General features: G+C 40.3%; 1 protein-coding gene and 1 long non-coding RNA gene across 3 annotated transcripts in view; one reads left to right on the top strand and one right to left on the bottom strand.

The window, feature by feature from the left end:
* The window catches only part of LOC148190433 (uncharacterized), a 74181-nt gene extending 61094 nt beyond the window's left edge, over positions 1–13087 (top strand). Inside the window, exon 6 of the long non-coding RNA XR_015776838.1 lies at positions 12945–13087. This is a non-coding gene — a long non-coding RNA (uncharacterized LOC148190433). The remainder of the gene's footprint in view (positions 1–12944) is intronic.
* Positions 1–16617, bottom strand: part of kif26ba (kinesin family member 26Ba) — a 110041-nt gene extending 93424 nt beyond the window's left edge. For both annotated transcript variants that reach the window (XM_088079146.1, XM_088079153.1), the window contains exons 1-2: positions 15883–16617; positions 12841–13233 (exon numbers count right to left, since the gene is read on the bottom strand). In XM_088079146.1, coding sequence (XP_087935272.1) covers positions 12841–13233; positions 15883–15942 — 453 coding nt within the window. In that variant the 5' untranslated portion in view covers positions 15943–16617. The remainder of the gene's footprint in view (positions 1–12840; positions 13234–15882) is intronic.
* Positions 16618–20330: the final 3713 nt, after the last annotated feature.

Genomic DNA, 20330 nt, shown 5'->3' with positions numbered 1-20330 from the left:
ACAATAGACTCACAGTGCTGCTTAAAACACACACACACACACACAGAATTCTCCTCTCATCCTATTTTTGGCATTACTCAGCCTCTTAACCTATATAGTTAAGCTAGGAATGTACGCCCACACAAATTTGCAGCCCTGTATTTAGGACAGGAATGCCATTACAGTACTTGTAAAACATGAGCAACTGACTGGCAGAGCCCTGGCTTTAATCTTGACCCTAAAGGTGGGTCTGTTGTCACAGTAAGCACTCACACACAACTAAAGACAGTGCGGACTTGTTTGCGAAACTATTTCATTTCCTCCCACATGCTCATCTTTTCTTCTGTTTCTTTCTATCCATATTTCTCTTTTCAATTTCCATTTTAATACTAACAACAGCTGTGCTTGAAAATTAGATCCACTGTATAAGAAAATGTAATCACATTGCTCCTCGGGGTATGATAAAAGACATACACATCAACAATTATCTGCAATAGACACAGTGTTGAGCATTTTGAACCAAAGTGCGTTAACTTTGGGACTATGTTGCAAATTTTGTAGCTGTCAAAAACAGGAACTTTAGCTTAGCACCATGAGATCATTTTAAGTTTATTGACATGATTTGTCAATAAACCCTTGACCTTGAAACACCACCATGTCCTCGTAAATGGCTGTGAAAGCTGAGCAGCAGGTTGTTCACAGTATTGGACATTGGTGAGCTCATACTCTGTAAATAAACCTGCAAACTGACCTAAGCACAGCACTACAACGAGGCTGCCGGAGGCTGGTTGTGCATATATATGTATGTGTATCTGACACAAAACAACTTTGTCCCTCTCCCTCTAGACGCTTCTTTAGTTTCATCTGTATTGAGCAGAGGTATCATGATGACTTCAATCCTTCTTTTATATTTATACTGCACTACTACACATCCAAATATCAGCATACAAACTAAAAACATGAACAAACATAACAGAGCAGCAGAGTTTTTATGCAGCAGATCGACTTTGAAAGCAGTTGTTTACTAGACTAATCTAAATGACAGAAAGTGTATTTTTAATAAAGATGGTGTCAGGCCTGCATGTGCTCATAGTTGCTGCTTTCGCACACATTGACACCACAACCATGGCCATAATATGAAAGAATGGACCCTGGGAACATATGTAAAAGGCCCTGCCACCTCTCCTACTCAGGAGCAAGATGGCTTTGTGGTCGTTTTGCCTCTTTTTTGTTATTTTGGCTGTCTCTGTAGTTATTATACAGCTTTTGGGGGTTTTGTGTCTCTTTTACGTAACTTTGTGTCATTTTTTTGTTATTTTGTGTCTCTTTGTGGTTGTTTTGCTCCTTTATGTTGTCATTGTGTCTGTAAGAAGTTCCTTTGCATCTCTTTGTGGTCATTTTGCATCTCTTCTTGGTCGGTACGTATTAATTTAAGGGACATTTTGCAGGGGAAGGCCATGGAGGGCACTGGCAACTGGGGCCCCTGGGCTTGTGCTTGGGCTTTGCAGGTGCCTTTACTTTGACAGTCGAAAACTCACACAGATAAAGTAAGGCACAGACATACAGACATGCACACACACTCGGCACCACACATATAAGTCATCCCTGTCACTCACACCTCGGCCTGTCATGAGATCTTCCTGGTGTGAGATGCTGAAGATAGATGTGTTATATCTGACTATGTGATAGCCTGTGACGGTGTGTGTGTGTGTGTGTGTGTGTGTGTGTGTGTGTGTGTGTGTGTGTGTGTGTGTGTGTGTGTGTGTGTGTGTGTGTGTGTGTGCGAGATGTGTTTCTGCGTGATATATCAGCTCGTGACAGCAGGTTGGCTAATTTTAAAAGTGTGGTTAGCAGGTCTTTGAAATAAACTGTTCAGCGAGCGAGACTTGTCACAGTGTCACAGAGTGTTGAAGCTGGCACCTGCAGCTACTGGAACACTTTCTCTTTTCATCTTGGATCTGGATGGCGTAATCAAAAAGTTTTAAAAGTCTGAGGAAAATGCACAGGGAAGAAAAACAGTGTCTGTAGAGGCACTGCACATTTTTCACCACTGACAGACAGACGGATAGGATGGATAGACAGATATAAGATAAACTGAGGGAGACAGGCAGATAAATAGAAACACACAAACCACAAACACAAACATACCATATGTGAACATCTATAGGTGGAGACAGACAGGTGCACAACTATAGTAGTGCTCTCTACTTATTTCTGTGTTGTAGAGGTGATGGAGAGGCAGTTGCCATGGTAGCTACAGACCTCATGGCAGTGGATGCTGTTGCCACTTTCACCACCATCCAACAGTGCACGTGCACACATGCCAGTGTGTGTTGGTTCTCAGTGTGTGTTTTAATATGAACCTCTGGGTGCCTCGGTGTGTGTATTGTGTGAGTATCAGTACACACTGTTGTGTGTGGGTGTGTGTTTGGATGCATTCACTCATGCATGTGATTTGCCTGTTGTTGTGATGTGTTGTCAGTGTGCAGATGTTGTGTTTGTGTTTGTCTTGTGAGGTGTACAGAGGTGCAATAAATGTAAAACTGGCTTGTCTTTGCCACTGCTTTGAGTGGACTACACCTGTTCATTTTCTCTTAATATGTGTTTTCTTGTTTTGCCTTAGCTTGAAAGAAGACAATATAGACAGACAGGAAATAAAGGGTTAGAGAACGACAGGGGTGAGGACAAATGTCCCCAGACAAAAACCACGAGACCACTAGACCACTGGGACGCCCAATTTAATATGTGTTTTCACATTAATTTACTGTGAAGTCATTAAATGTCATTGCTAAGGAAAAGTGATGCAAACATTTCAAATAAGTCATCATACTAATGCAAAGTGACCAAAAAGAAAAGAAAATCTGGCTTTGGAACTAAGTCTCTTTGAATCATTTTAAAATAAGCCAGTGAGCAGGAAGTGCATTTAGAGAGTCAACATTAAGCAAACTGGCACCCACTATTGCACAAACACATGGTACTTTGTACATCCACATTTTGTGTTAAATTTCCTAATTAAGGCACATTGGCAAACTTAACATCATCTGCCGTCTTGGCAAAGCTTTTAGTAGCCTCTCTGTCTCTTTACAGACAGACAGGTTATACGCACACACAAAGACACACACACACACACACACACGCACACACACACACAGTGTGTTGACTGTGGCAGCCTACTGGCTAGGGTAGTTAGTCTAATTAAGTGTGCCCGTTCTGGGTCAGTGACTTTAATGATAATGATAGCACTATTAGGAATAATGTTCTTCTTTCTTTTCTCCCACTTTTATTTTTTTTAAGCCCTTCTCCTAGGTTCTCCTCTTCTTCCTCCCTCCCCTCTAAAAATTTGAATTGTTGTTTCTCTTACTCTCCTCTCTTTCTCCGGAGCCTAATTTAGAAAATAAAAATGTGTGGGAGAGAAACAGACAGAGATATGGTGTGTTAGTTTGTCAATGATGTTGATATCTTGGTCCCTGCATGGCAATATCTGCAGGCATGTTAAATGAGGGAGTGAGATGGGGGGGCGGTGAGATTATGAAAATAGCAGATACAAGATAAAAGCCACACATTCTTCTAATTGATGGTGGGTTGGGTTTTGTCTCTAACAGTATGTATTCTTCAAGGTATAGAAAATATAAATGAGGTGCTGGGAATATTCCACAGGGATCGTAGTCGATGCAAATTTGTTCCTGCAAGATCTTAAATAGCACATTCATGTTGGTTCCACCTCATTCCAGAGGGGCTCCACTGTTTGAGATGAGTAGACTGTATAGATGACAAGAGTAGAGTATTATGTTTGTTTATCCCTAAACACTGCATGCCTCATGACATTTTAAATAATCTCACTTACAGTATCTGTTTGAAAGAAGCAGGGCGGTGGCCCGGAAAACATGTACACAATCAAAGATTATTTACCAGCCTGCTGGTTTTCTTTAGCACAAATTATACAACAGTTAGTTCCGACCAAGCAATTTGATTTCCATGAGTGCTTATATACAGTACAACGTCCCTGGGACATTTAACTAGGCATATATTACTCCGCCCTACTGCTGTTTTCAACCGTTAATAAGGCAAACATTAATGGTCAGTAATTACAGTATCTACTGTTACTGTAGATTGTAGTGTAACAGACTATTCTATATTGGGAGATGCCGTTGGGCAGGAAAAAATTGTGGGGGAAACTTCACGAGAGGGAGTGCTGTTGTACTGTATATCATCACGGCCTTGTGCCTACGAGCAAACCACAGCCGTGATGATGTACAGTACAACAGCTCTTCTTCTCAGGTGATATTGCTTAATTAACACGTGAACACCAGTGAAAAGCCTAACATTTCTCAACATTAAATATATGTTCCTTGAGGGGACCACACCATTACAACATATGAACTACCAGCTGATAGCTGTTCTTCCAAGATGTTATTTACACACTTCCACATATAGGCCCATCTGTTAGCTTGAAGGAGTTCTGCCAGTCTCCTTGTCCATTTTATAAACGAGGCGTTTTGACCCCTTTTGGATCTTTGTTTTTTCCCATATCTTTCTCTGCAAACTTTTTTCTCTGTAACATCCATGCAAACTAGGACTGTTGAACTGTATTGCATTTTATTGTACTTGGCTTTGTTGGTTTAAGGGTCACTTAAGGCCCTGACACACCAAGGCGACAGTCTGCTGTCTGTCAGTGTTGGGCCACAGGTGAGCATCTGCTGCTCTAGCTTTTATGATGTGTCCTGCACCATTGGCCCTCGTCAGCTTTTTTTTTTTGTTTTTTTTTGGTCAGTTAAGTGTGTTGAATTAGCGTCGGAGACAGCAATTGAATGAAATCACTTTGATTGACGGTTAAGCTCAGTGCATAAGAGGTAAGTAAAGTAAAAAAGGGCTAAAGCCAAGCGGATGAGATTAAAACAAACTTGTCATGTTGTGTTATTATTTGCTAACACAGTAAATACCCTTTGTTTTGTCAAGCTCGGGTCTTGTTGTTAGGCTAACTAGCATCTTGCATCCGTCCTGTCAGTCCTCGGTTTCCCTTTTTGAATGACGAATATAGACTTCCGCCGCCTGCTGTGGAGAGTTACTTCCTCCCACATAGGCACAGGAGGTAAGTGCCCGTTGGCCATCTGCTGTAGTGTTTGTGGTGTGTTCAAGTGTAACTTTTTTGCTGAGACACAGGTGATGTGAGGTGACGCGACAGTTGGCCTTCATTGCCACAAGTTCTTTGATGTCAGTTTGGTGTGCCTGTACCTTTAAAGGGGCTCTGTGAAAAATTCAGAGCATATGAGTTATCTGAACGCGGTTCTTAGCAGAGAGGTGCTGAGCCGGCGACTAGCAGCTAACGGTGCTAACTCCATAAACAGCTCTAAACAACGGCAACAGTACTGACAGAGCTAGTGTTGTTAACCAGGGGAAGTGGAGGGCGGGCGCTAGCCTTTCACAATGATGTTGTTACATTGTCATCGGTAACTGCCATATGAGCATAGTCCAAAGCTGTGGCAATGAGCCAGCCAGTGGTGGGATACACACATGGACTAACAAGCGCATGTGACAGAGAAGCTCATATTACAACACACACAGGGGTAGTGTGACTTTATTCTCTGCTCAGGAAGCCTTTACTGCACTATAACTTTAGATAGCAAGGATTTCTGTTATACTAATGCACTGAATGTTGCAGACAGAACGTTTAATTAGTGTAGCAATGACTATATGCTACGTTGTTATTTTTAAATTAAAAGTATCTACATTTTTAAACTACTTAACAATCTTAATTAATCTTTGGGTACTATTTGTTTCTGATAAATATAACAGTAAATTACAATAGATTCTGAGATGATGTGTATGTGTGTGTGCTGGGGGGTGGGTCAAATTGACATAAACCCAGTGAGAAACTCTTCGATTCAGCCTGGATCAGCATCCTTGCCTCTCCTTTCACACACACACGCACGCACGCACGCACGCACACACACACGCACACACACACACAAACACACACATCCATCCATCCACAGCGTCTTGCTGTTATTGATGAAGCCACCTCTTTATATGGTAATGTCTTTCACACCTGAAAGGCGTCAGGAGGGCATGATCGCTCTCTTCTCTCACACACACGTGCACACACGCACGCACACACACACACACACACACACACACACACACACACACACGCACTATTAAATTATTTCTTACCTCTTTTCAAAAACACACACATCCACACAAACATGTGCTATTATTCTTATGGACTCCATATATTTTCACCCTCTTTCTGCCTCTCACCAACATGCACACAGCTATGAGGAGCCCATTAGCGCTGATGGAGATATGTATGCGGCTCACATCTGTCACATGTCGCTGCCGTGGCAACACCAGCTGCCGTGGTTACCAGAGGCCTCCCTCTGTAGTGTTATGGGATTTGGTTATTATGGGAAAACTAGCTACCTGTGTGCAGAAACATACATCCCTTTGAGGACAGACTGCAGAGCAATAACACTCCACCATTTGATCTGATAAGCAGACTAATTACAGACAAATTACTGGTTTGGGGTGAAAATTACCAAGTGACTAGGATAAGCTAAATTGATTATATCCACAAGAGTGTTAACCCCATTTGTTGTGGCGGATTTGAAAAGGCATCTGAACCAGCAGACAGATCAGAAGCTTTAAACCTCAGCCTTTGCTTCACCTAAGTCACAACCGCGGGTTTGATTCCAGCCTGGGCCCTTTGCTGCATGTTGCTCCCTCTTTCTCTCCCACGTTCACGCTTAAAAACTGTCCTATCAATTAAAATGCCCAAAACATTAGTCTTGATTAAAAAAATGTAAAAAAAAAAAAAAAGAAAAAAAAAAAGTGACTTTTTTGAACTAGGCCATTTGCAGATGAATTCTATACTTGATATGTTATGATTTACTTAAGTTGGTGTACGACATTAATAAATCCCAATTTTTTGCTGTCTTCGTCGCCAGCTTCACTGTAAGGGAGCTGGGAGGGACAGTTCCACCAGACATAACTGTGCTGCTTACCGGCTACCACGACTGCAACATGGTTTGGTTGTGTACGCCACACATTCGTGGAGCTGTTTTGCCTGCCTGAATTTGTAGACTTGCAGATTTTCTTGATTTGGTCATTTTCCTTTATATTTGTATATTTCTACCATAAGCAAGAAATTGGGCTGGCTTTGTACTTAAATGTTTTCTTTTTTGTCTGTTTTTGTAGTGTTATTTGCCTCTATTATGTGCCGTGGTGTACAGACAAAGTTATCAGTGATTACCATTGAAAGTCCAGTTATCAATAACATGGATCAAAGATTTGTGAGAGATTTTTTAAGAACAACGTGAAGCGAAATATGACTCCCCAAATGTAATATAAGCTTCTGTGCTCACGACACTGCACTGTATCTGTGATTCCAGCCTTAATAATGTACATCAAAGACCAAAACGCATGTGTTGTGTAAGCTGCTGGCAGCTGTTTCATGTACAGACAAATCTTGTCAGTCAAATAATGTGTCTGCTAATATAAACAATTTGCTCACATATAATATATATTCTAAACTTGAAAAACTCTTCAGTACAGATTAAAGCAATCTCAATAAATCTCAAGTTGCCAGTGAGTGGTCCACAGAGAGTGAAAATGTTCGCAAACATGTCCTTTTTTGGTTTCATTTCTATGTCTGAAGTGGAACAGTATATGCTTCATTTTATAAACATACACAGTTTTGACTTTCAGCTGATCTGAAACAGACACTTTTCTGGTGTCTAAAACACACACGCACGCACGCACACACACACACACACACACACACACACACAGAGATGCACGCACACATACTGACCCACTTTCCTGGGCGGAACTGGACCAGCCAAAAACAGATCACCCTGCATCCATTTATGATTTGGGCGTGGATATAAGGGATGAATACACTTACTTAGACAGACTTACGGTTATACACACCAGTAGAGCAGGGACAGGGGCCTTAAGTGAGTGCAGCTGTGCAGCCAGATGTGCTTTTGAGTCCTGTGGTTACAAGTTCGCATTTTGCGTGTGTGTGAGCCTAAACCTGAAAACCTACTCTGCTCGTTCTAATCCCTCAACGGTGCACTTTGTTACCCTCTCTCTCATTGACTCTCTCTCTCTCTCTCTCTCTCTCTCTCTAGAGGACTACCAGTAATAAATTCAACTGAATGAATTTCAGTTTAATTTGAGGATAACATTTATGTCACATCAGAAAAAAAATCCCACAGATGCTATATTTATCTGTTTTAGACTACTCATGAATGAATGAATAAATGAATTAGGTATTTTCTCTAAAACATATAATGGATAGCAGATAAACACTGCACACTAGGGCTGTACCAACCATAGACTACATGTTAAGATGGACGACATGCCCCCACTTAGCCCTGCTATGCTTAAGTGAGGCTAAAATGTCAGGGCTACGGATGTTGCCATCTTGCGAGGGTGATGTCATTGAGAGCCGGATTCTGCGCAGTAGCGATATCTGGGCGATATCTGGGCGATATCTGGGCGAGTTTCCACCAAAACACCCATCCGACCAATTACTGGCAAAAAAAAAGGCTCTACTTTCTAAGGAAAACTTAGGACAGCTAAATTACAGAGCAAGATCCTGGTTAACATCTGCAGGGGGAGCAATAGAAAGCATACTGACTGGAAACATCACCAACTGGAATGGTTCATGCACGGCCCAGGACAGTAAGGCTCTACAGGGGGTAATTTAAACTGCCCAGAACATCACTGATACCTGTCTACAGAGCATCAGTGACCTCGGTAAAGTGACATGCAAAATAAAATTTGAAAAATTAAAAAGCTGTGCAGCATTCAAATGTTGACTTTGAGTGTCAGTGTTATGAATGAATCTGTGGTGCTTCCAACTATTTGGGACAGCACACACACACACACACACACACAAAAACCCTACTTTGTTTGCACTCATAGCTGCTTATCAGACAAACAAGTGGATGAGCATACACGCAAACACCGATGCGTCTGCCGCAATCAAATATCATGACATTTAAGCATAGTAACAAATTTGAACATGGAGGCTTGTGTGTATGTGTTTGTGGTTGTTTCTGTATTCACAGAATGCTTGAACAGACTGCCACACAAACATGCTAAATGCTCTCCAAGCACAACACACACACACACACACACACACACACACACACACACAGAGAGAGAACTGCAGACATCTAAACAGCAAAATATTCAACAGTAAGAACGGTGAAGGTCATCATTAGCATAGTATCAACAGCTCCGTGTGTGTGTGTGTGTGTGTGTGTGTGTGTGTGTGTGTGTACTTGTGTGTGTGTGTGCGTGCATGTGTGCGTGCGTTCATGGGTCAAGCATAACCTATCATGTATTCATATCCAGGGACAGAGACGGGTCTACATGGTTCAGAGAGTGTGTGCGTGTACATGTATGAATGTATGTTGGGGGTATATCTGTTGGTGGATGTGTGTTTCTATTCTAGCTGTGAGGGGTCACATATGTCCCAGTTTCCTAGAGGAATAACATGGGGTCTCGTGCTGACAGCACAAGAGGAAGGGACACACACACACACACACACACACACACACTCACACTCACACTCACACTCACACACACACTCAGCTGAAGTGCTGTTCTGGCACATTTGGTGAAGGAGGAGGATTATTAGGTCACATTGCTTCACCAAGGACATGAGTTCAGCTTTTCCCTGACACAAAACACCTGTGCAGGTCAGTTCACTCTTGTAAGAGGAGTATGATGAAGAAACCACACTCAAACCCCACATAGAGTTCTGCAGGTATGATGTATTTCTGTAGGCAGACGTGGAAGTTAACATAGCCCTGGTTCCTTCTTGAAAAAGCCTGAGATTGATGATACTTACACATTTTGTTCAGCAAGAAAATCTGGGCAAATAAACACCACTTCATGATTTTTAAGTCTCATTTTGCCACTTGTTAGCAACTGCCTTTTTTTATGACAAAAAAGCTTCATAATTTACAAGTAGGATTTTAACTGTTGTATTTTATCTCATAGCACAAAACGTTTAAGTCTCTTGAACACGTGTTTACCACAGACCTTATTTCAGGCATCTAACCAAAAAAACCTTTTAAAAAACCCATTGACTTTAAGGGGAGGTAGCCAGGAGTGCTAAAATGCTAACGAAGTTCTGGGTTTTAGGACCCAGTCAATCAGCACTCTTATTGTATACTCAGATCTTGCATTAGGTTTCCAAAGATTCAACAGGGCAGTGCATCTTAATTTGGGGTTTACCTTCCCTGATTGTTTTAAATTAACAGGTCACACCATGCATCAAGCACCACAACAGATCTAATTGCTAGTTGTTGTTTTTTTGTTTTTTTTTTTTACTTATTTTTACTAACACTCCCAATTTTAGCAATGTAATTTGGTCATTCAGTAAATTCTGCAGCAACTGAGCCTAAATTAGTTCACTCAGGACTCACAAGCAAGAGCTGAGGAGGAAAACTTAAAGTGAAACTAAAAAAAAAAGACATGTTTAAGAGCACGTCAGAGGCACACATGCACTCTTCTGACTGTGAAATTACTCTAAGACTATCTAATGAGCTGCATGCACATTGTAGCACACACTTGTTTACAGACTGCCACTTCTGCAGTCCACTCTCTAAGTCATAGTTTTGAGTTTGAATCTGTCAAGCACACCAAGATAAGGGTAGTAAAGACTTTTTCGTTGACAAAATTCTCAAGCCAAACATTTTGTTGGTGTTTTTAGCCTGTGTATCATAGTTTTGTGTACTAGGTTCAGTGATATTTTTTAAGTCAGTTTTCATAGTTGCAACTGTTACAGGAGTACTCTACTCAGTTTTAATTATGTGCAAATACATTAAAGTAATACAGCAGCTACACCGATTAAAATACTGTAAGTTATGTGCATGTGTTTATTCTCCACTGCAATGAAGTTAACCACAATGGGGAAGCTTTAATCAGCCTAAACCCAACCTCACAAATTACATTTTAATTAGTGGTCTGCCCACCAACAGTCCCCATTAACCCCCACTGTTCCTAACAATTTCCAACTGTCATGTTGTTGAGCTAATGAGGACCCAGTGTTTACACCTCTGTCTCTGTCTTACTCGCTTTATAGTAAGTCTCTCTGTCCCACTGTAGTCCCATATTTGACTGACACTCGCCGGATGCACTTTATTAGCCCCATTGTGCATAACACATGCTTATTTGTTACCAATTAACTCCAAGTCTGTGGTGTGGCCCCACTACATTCATAACTAAAATCCAGTCAACTGCAGCAGAGGTACATTGAACCCAGAGGCAACGTGCTGAAAAATTGTGCAGTCCAAAGCTCTGCCAGATGGACTTTCAGTGTGTGTTTTTTTCATGCCTTCCACATTTTTGTTTTTTTTTTTATTTTTCTTTACCAACCAAACCAATATCAAAACAATATGTAATTATCGCTCTGTGATAATGTTCAGAGGGGGTTACTCTAGTCCTAAATTTGATGACTTTTGACTCGACTTAACAAAATCAAAAAAGACTTTTAACTCGACTTTGACTTAAACGCCAGTGACTCGTGACTTTACTTGGACTTTAAAAATTGTTATTTAAAAAGTGAATCACAAATCAAAATATTTCCTGAACTTTAAGACTATCCATTCCCAGCAAACTGAAATTCTCAAGATCCACATTGTTACATATTTTTCAGCATTCAATCAAGTGGCAGGAGAGAACCATAAAATATTAATGTTACGTCACTGATCACAAGTTTTAAGAAATAATACCAAGGATAATTTTGCGTATGTACAAAAAGTATGGATGGTAAACAAATAACGAATTGCAGTAGGCTGTGTTAAACGTGCAGTTCAAAAACTTAAAGACGGAAACGCACCAACCTCTGTTGTTACAATGGCATTACATTTGGTGAAGCGTGCATTATGATTTTCTCAAGACTCAATACTCAAAATTTAGGATTTGGAAATTATTTGGGACTTGCAAAACAATTACCTGGTCACAACTTGCATCAAACACATATAGTCATCTGAAGTAACACCAAATGTCGTGCAGGCTTCCCTTCCTGTTGTTTCAACAATCTTAGTTGTTATTAGCACAGGTTTCATTTGTTGATAAACTGATTATATTTATACACACACAATTATAAATGTGTAAAATATATGATTAGATACCATATCATAAATCAGCTCACACCACTCTGGGGCTCATGATGCCACTAAATCCCTATACTAATGGAATTAAAATTGATTATATGGATTACCCAAAGAAAAAAAAATCACCTGTCAAAGAAAATTAGAAAAAGGCTGCAATCTATCTATCTATATCGATTAATATCTGCTCAAAGTGGTCTTTTAGTCATCCATCATGTTAATTCCCTCAAATGAGAAAAACAATATAGAAAAAAGTGAGCTCAGTCAATTCTGGTGATAGGATCAATCAGGTAAAACGGAGAACTCCAAGACAAAAATCTAAATACTCTTGTCTGTGTCATCTATTATTTTGTATTTGGCCCCTGTGTCAGTAATAGATTTACAGCTTCAGATGCAATAATGATGCTAAATCCCAAAGGCTGTTCAGTCTCCACTCCTTTCCACAGCTGGTCATCCTGATGATTTATGAGAACAATAACTCTGACTACACAGCAATGCAGTAAGCAAGGGAATGATTAGAGGCCCAGTCTTTCATGAGCAATCAAGTTAATATGTGTCACTGTCCAAATGCCACAGTTAATGAAGGAACAAGTTATTTTTGGAGGCTGTGCTACTGAGCATATCCAGCTCGATTCGTGTGAAAAAGCAGGTAGTGTAAACACATGCAGTAGGTTTTAGACACACATGTTCATACACACCACAGACACGCAGACAATCCAGTTATTACCTTGCTGGAGTACGGTCCAGGGATGAGCAGTTTCAGTGCTTGTCTTTTCAGCTCTGTCAGCTGAGCATTGCAGCTCTCACACCATATCCCTCTTTCACTACCAGGGGAGCTTCCACTGCCTGAGGCTGGTGATCCTGTCCCAAAACCCGGGGAGCCACCCAGTGAACCAGGCGACTCTGTCCCAATCCCTGGAGAGATGGTCCCTGGTGATCCAGAGAAGGACCCTGGTGAGGAGATTCCTGAGCCTGGGGACGGGGTACCTGTGGAGCTCGGCATGGAGCCGGCGCCCTCTGGGGCGGGGCGTGTGCCAGAGCGGGTGTTTTCCTCATAAGCTTTTCGGTACCATGTGTCAGGGAAAAAGGAGGCAGATTTGGTCGGGGAGGTGTCGGGCATCTGCAGAAATGTAAGAAGTTAAAACTTGACTAATAGGCCTTTTTAATGGCAGACATTTTGGCAGGTGTAAATAATATTAATTAATACCCCAATGGATGAATTCCCCATAGGTTTTGTAACTCCATACAAAAAGCCTAGATTGTATGAAAATGTGCAACATCCCACTCATCACAGTGCACACAACAGGCTGCACAGAAATGAGGATAAAATAATGAGGAGGGGGTCAGGCCAAATGTCTTGTATCATGCAAATTAAAAGTCAAACTATTTGCATTTTGCCTGTAAAGCAATTTAATGATGTGTGTTCACTATATCCACCTTGCTATACTCAGTAGGCTACATATATTGATGAATTCAACAAATCACCCATTGTTTGTGGGTCTTCTCACAAACGAATCAGAAATTCATCAGAGTCAAAAGCAAATGAGTCCAGTTAAAAAATATCAGCCTGATTCAGAGCTTCAGTGTCCATGCGTAGGGAAGAGCGGGGTCGGTTGTGATGGATTTGCTTTGACAGAAAATAACCTTTCAATGCTCACATAATGAAAATATTTTGATCTCCGAACAGATACAGGTGTCTGCTAACAATGTATCACATTTTCTAGCGCCTAGCCAAAACATGAAAGGCACGATTTCCTCAAATATACAAGGAGTGCGTTTTTACTAAAATTCTGCTTCCACAGGATATGAATTTGCGAATCCTAGGATGGCTAAGGAATGACCCGCATTACTCTGCCTCTGTTTGGCTTACCCTTACATTCTTACCCTAAACCTAAACAATCCAGTCAACAAAGGAAACAAGTACTAGCCACTCATAGGGGAAGTAGAGAGGGCCATTCCTTCTCTGTCCTAGGATTTGCATGTTTGCCACAGAGACTATCATCACTCTAGCTTTAAATCTCAGCCCGGTACAGACTCTTAAAGACAGGAATGTCGAACAATGATTAACGCAATTTTTAAAAATAACACGTTATGTAAAGACTTAAATCGCTTTGCAATTAATGCATTAACGCTGACAGCCTTGCTTTTTATTTATATTTTTTTTGTAAATAGTTAGACATAATTGCTTTCTAATTGGCCTAAGTCCCCCTGTCCCAACCAACCCCGCTCCCCCCTACCACACATGCCAACAATTTACAGATGGTATGTTGTTTTGGAAAGAAGCTCATAACCTGAACATACAGATCGTCACTGTCACTCTCATGCCAGCACGCACACAGAGGTAATGGACAGTTAGTGGGTAGACAAGAGGTCGAAACTAACATTTGGGAAAAAATCAAATGGTCCGACAAAAAACACACAAACAGGAAGCAATGTTAAACATTTACTGTGACGGTGCTGCAGCCCAAGTTGAGACAGTCAACATATTGCATGCTTTATCACCATCTAAATAGGATTAAGTCAGATTCCGTGTGGAGACCCGTGTTATTTTTCTCTATTCAGACGACCACATGGAAACATCAAATAAGCCGCACAGAGTTGAAAATTAGATCTTTTGCAGCTTGGCAAATCCAGTCAGAGAGGGCAGACTCATTGATGTGGTGGTGGCTGCGGAGGTTGGGTCCTATAGCTACTTTAAATCCTCACAAGAGCTATAATAAGGAAGCAATGAGTAGGCTGATAGGTGGGAATACTTGATAATCTCCAAGTGAAGAGGTGGGTATAATGTGAGACAACCCTATGTTGGAAATTAACACTAATTAGGCTGTAGGAGGTAGGCAGTGACACAGGTGTGAGTGTGACACCTGATTGGTTCTCAGTTAGTGATAATTAAGAGATGTGGGAGATCTATCACTTTAAATACATGCCACTGTTGTGACACCAATGTGATCACTTAATAATGAGCAGCATGAGTACAAATCGAATGAGTCTGCTGTCGAAGTCAGGGGCGTGTCTAGAAAATGGCATGGGGTAGCACAGGCCACCCCTGAAATCTGATAGGCCACCTCAGGTACCATTCCTCTGTAATTGGCTATCTGCCCAGTCAGTTTGAACTGTTTGACCAGTAAATTGAATTTTCGTTTATAGGTGCAATTCAGCCTTAAATACTTGAGAGGTAATGTGCAAGAGTAGTGGCTAGCCTGACTAATTTTACTAATAAATTGATACAACTGTTAAAGAAAAGTGTTCACACAGCTTATTTATTTTATTTTTTTGGCACTTTATACTTGCTATTGCACTATTTACTTTTGGAGGAACAATTTCTTTAACAAAGTACAGAAGCTTTATTTTACATTTGTGTAGTGTCACTTTGTTGTGTTGTGGTTGGTCTATTTATTTTTTAAACTAAACTATAAACAACTATGTAAGACACTACAATGCTAGTTATTAAAGTAGGTATGAGTACTCAATACAAAAATTGTAAATTAAAGGTATGTCGACATTGCAGCCCGCAGCAGCGCTCATACTTCATGCCACCCCTGCATATGTCCTTGCCCTTCTTGGGCCACCCCAGTTAAAAAAAAAAAAAAAGTCTGAACATGCCGCTGGTTTACATCAGCCTGAAAAGGTGATTAACCTATCTTATTAATGATGGTTGGTGTGAGGTGAAGTGCATGCATCACTGAACGCATGATAAGTTTTTATGTTCACCAGGCTTAGAGCTAACAGAGGTGTGTCCACCTCTCAGCTACTGTAGTGAGTAACCTACCCCATATTTTCTGCTCCGGCTGCTCACAGACCTCTCCTTGGTCCCCGACAGTGAAGTCATGTTGGAGGTGAGAGGAGGGGAGGCAGGAGAGGAGAAAAAACCTCTGCTGCTGCTTCACATTCAAAACGAGAACACCGGATCGATTTCAATTAACCACACGCCCCTGCAGTTTGCTCTTCTCAATCTGGAGGCAACCTCACGCCGCTTCCAAATGCATATGGACACCGGTTACATCCCCATTGCGCCGGAAAGGAGCACAAAATCCTGGATGTTTTTCTTTTTCCACGGTTTGTTGCCTCTTGAATCACTTCTTTTTAAAAACTGAGTATTCACACAGGTCGGGCGAGAGAGCAGACCGCTCCCTGTCAGCAGCTCTGCGCTGAATGAACCTCTCTGCTCAGCAGCGCTGCGCACTCAGCCGGTCCGCCTCTCTCCATCAGCTCTGCGTCTGATTCCGGCCAGGTAACACGAAATCTCCCACCTGGGGCAAATTCCGTCTCATGGGCTACCGATAAAGTCACGACTCATTAGATCGAGTGAGATGCGGCTGGCGCAGACCCCCCGGCGGAGGAAGTCGGTTCCTCGTTGTTTATACTTGTTACTCTCCTCCTGTTGACTTCCCCAGGCTCCGCTCTGCGCTGAAGCCAGCAGTGGACTGAGGAGACAGGAGAGAGGCGCACATCTGGAGGAGGGCGGGGCCGGCCTGCCCCTCATCATCCACAGGCCAATACACATCCAGAGGCTCCGGCTGAGTGGCATGTAGACGGCTGCCTGTGTGGAGGGAGAAAACTGGACTTTTTGGATGGAGGTTTGTAAAATTGTTTTATGGATGCTGTTAGGATGATGTGGTTGTGTGTTTTTGACATATAAAGTAACATTTCAGAATAAGAATCAAGGGTCTATTTATCATTGAGAACGTTAAAGTCCTTATTTTTTTCCCATGGTATTTTTTTAGGTTTTAGAAATGTTGATAAAACAATAATAATAATAATAATAATAATCAGGGATGCACAATATTTGATTTTTGCCGATATTTAATGAATCATTTGGGTGATAATTGATACAGATATTGATTTATCTTCTTTTTCCCCTGCCTAATATTAGTGATCATCAAGTCTCTTCTGTAGTGAAATAAACATGTACACCAAATACAATGCCTTTTAGTAGTAGTCAACAGATTATTGGCCTAGTCAATTATTGGGGCCGATATTTGGCATTTTGCCAATTGTCTGTATTAGTCTGTGTTAGCATGGGAGGAACTTTTACTTTGTAAAGGAGCTGTTTTTATTTATTCATTTTTGTGTTCAAGTTTGTTATATTTCAAATTCTAAATATTGCCGGAAAGATTTTTGTTTTGTTGTCAATACATATCAGTTACAAATATCGATTATTGTTATCGGTATCGGCCCTGAAAAAACAGTATCAGTCGACCACTGCTTTATTCATTGTGCAAAAAAGGAAAAGGCAAGTTGGCCGATTATGATGAACGATAATGTGCCAATATTATTGTGCATCCCCAATAATGATAATGAACAATTGAACTGAAGCACTAGGTTTATTTTAGGCTAATTCCAGTATTTTAGATGAAATAGAATTAAATGTATCTACTTAAAAGGCAACACAGTAAAGCAATTATCATTTCCCCCTCAGCGTTTTATATTAGACAGTGAAGAAAAGAAACACCAAATAGATGTTTAAAGGTCCAGTCTGTAGGATTTAGTCATGTTGCATCGCGATGTTGCTATGGAAGCCCAGAACAGACAAACCAAACATTAGCTTTAAATAGGGCCATTTTGTATTCACAAAAAAAACATTTCCATGTCATTTTTACCTTGGCCACCATAGTTAGCAGCCCCTCTTCAACGAACCGAACAGCATTGGAGAACCTCTAATTAGTAATGTGAAACAGTTTCTTTTCAGTGTTTTTACTGGTTTAAATGACTTAGTCTGTTTGCTTTGGAGAAGAGGAGACCTCTGCGGATAACAATGAAAACTGAAGCAATCTAACCAGGAGTTCACATTTGGCACATGGAGGAAGTGTCAGCTGGTTGCAATCTGCAACCCTCATCACTATATGCACTAAATCCTCCACTCTGCTCCTTGAGTAAATGAAATTTACAGAAAACATTATTGAACAGTCAACTCAATTATTAACCCAAACAGCTCAACAAGTGACAAGTGAGTGGCTCTGTGCACTTATTTTCTTTAATTCCTTAATTAACCTCCTAATTAACTCCTTAATTAACGAAGTAAACTACCGACAAGTTAAAAGCATTTCAGGATGGAGATTAAGAAAAGCACTGAGTTACAGATGGATATTATGTGAGGCTTCGGCACATGGACATGGATGTTGACAAACAAGGCAGCTGATCTGTGTCATGACGACTCTGATCTTTGAATATTCAATATGTGCACTTTTTGGCCCCTGCCGCTCTTTTTTTCCTGACCCACATGTGTTTAGAAAGTGATCTGCAGTCATTTCTGTCAGTCTGCATATCAGTCAAAAGGTCCGTTAATTTAAGTGTAGGCCTATGTGGTAAACCAAATAGAGGAAAATAAGGAAAGAGTGCAGGATTAAGATCCAGGCCTGTGGATGAGTCAAAAATTCAATATAAGATCAGTAGTTTTTCTGCATTAATTTATAATGCCTTTACTAGAGGAGACACACATGCATAAAGTCATGAAGTGTTTTTAGGAAGCATTGTGTTGTAAAGGGGAGCAGTTTGAGTGATTACACAGTGCCCTCTACTGTTGTCATAAAGTTATTACTGAAGCTTTTCAAACACCCAACAGCTGAGTGAATACAGAGCATGCTAGACTGCTTTCAACATTATGGTAATCATGCCATTTTTTACTTCTTCATTTTTATAGAGCTCTGCCCCATTATTTTGAAGCACATTTGACACACATCTATTGTGAAATAAAAACTGGGCAACAGGAAATATGTTCTCACACAGGCTATATTACAAAAAAGAGGCACTATCTTACCATTTACAATCAGACATGTTTCTCTCTCTGCAAAATACATTTTAAAACGTCACAGTAGAAAAAAGTATGACTGTATATAATAAAGTTAATGGTGGTTTAATTCTACGTAGCTGCTTTGGTTTCAGGTCCTGGTGTATTTTGCGTTCTGGCTCACTGCCAGATTTTCAGCAGAAACAAAAGTCACACTTTCATCAGAAGAGCAAGTTAAACCATTGAAAACTGTTCAGCTCAGATTCAGCTACAGCACATGGTGATTTAATATGTTAATATCTATCTGTATCCATATCTATATCTATCAGAATGGACTACCACCTGTATAAATGTAATTTAATGTCGAGTAGGTAATTCTGTCAGGTACAAAAATTTATCAGAATGGACAGAATGTCGTGCTGTTGGATGATGGTGGTTTTACATACTGAAATGTTTGGTTTCTTATTTTTTTAATGTGTCTGAACAATCCCAGGAGGGATGGGTCATGTGAATGAAAAAACACAAAAATAAAATATTCATTATTTTATTCCTTTATTTACCCATGCAGACAGAGAAAAGTTCATTATGGGGAAAACAAAACGTTTATAAGACAGTTTTGCTTGTTCTCTGCAATGAGCATAAAGACAAGCTGCCAAAGGCTGGTATGAAGTTACATAATGAGTCACAGCAGGAATGGGAAGTAAACAAAGGTAAATCACCCTGAATAAAGGATGTTGGTGTTGAAGAAAAGAAGGTGATATAGTATAGAATACTTGTCCACAATAGGATGCAATACTCCATGGGAAAGCACACAGGTGTAGTGAGGGTATATGCACGTATACAGGATATACCTCTTTTTCTGGCTGTTCACAGAATATTCACTTATAGCCAAAAATCCATTGGAATATATGAGAGTATACCCACTTCCTCCTCCGCAACCTGCTCCTATAACTAGCAATATTCCCACCCCATTAGCTGCCACAATATCACTGCTTGGGCATCCAGTTTTAACTCCATATATCATTTAATAGAAAGAGATCTTTTTTAGACAATTGATGTGAAAACTTGTAGGCTACTATAATAATGTAAAACTTAGGCCAGTGCATTGTAGCGTATAGAAGCCAAAGGAGGCAGTAAAAGAAGAAGAAGAAGAAGAAGTAAAAGTGTCATAGTGGTTTTCTTTGCAGTTTTTGATTTCTAAGTAATCAGTGCTATAACTCAATTAAAAGTGTCTGAGTGTCACTATATAAACAAAAAAATTAATAAAAATATTTAAAAAATAGTGCTGCTCTCCCCCTATATATGCAAAATGGTTTAGTCTATAGCATTATATATATATATATATATATATATATATATATATATATATATATATATATATATATATATATATATATATATATATATATATACATATATATGTATATATATATATATAGCCAATATCTGTAATGCCGATATATAGCAACTAATATGGCCAATGTCGATAT

The sequence above is a fragment of the Plectropomus leopardus genome, chromosome 1 (assembly GCF_026936395.1).
Source record: "Plectropomus leopardus strain MGB_pleo_1.0 chromosome 1, ASM2693639v1, whole genome shotgun sequence".
Classification (NCBI taxonomy): Eukaryota; Metazoa; Chordata; class Actinopteri; order Perciformes; family Serranidae; genus Plectropomus; species Plectropomus leopardus.
The sequence above is the reverse complement of the archived record's forward strand: the minus strand, read 5'-3'. Positions and strand labels throughout refer to the sequence as shown.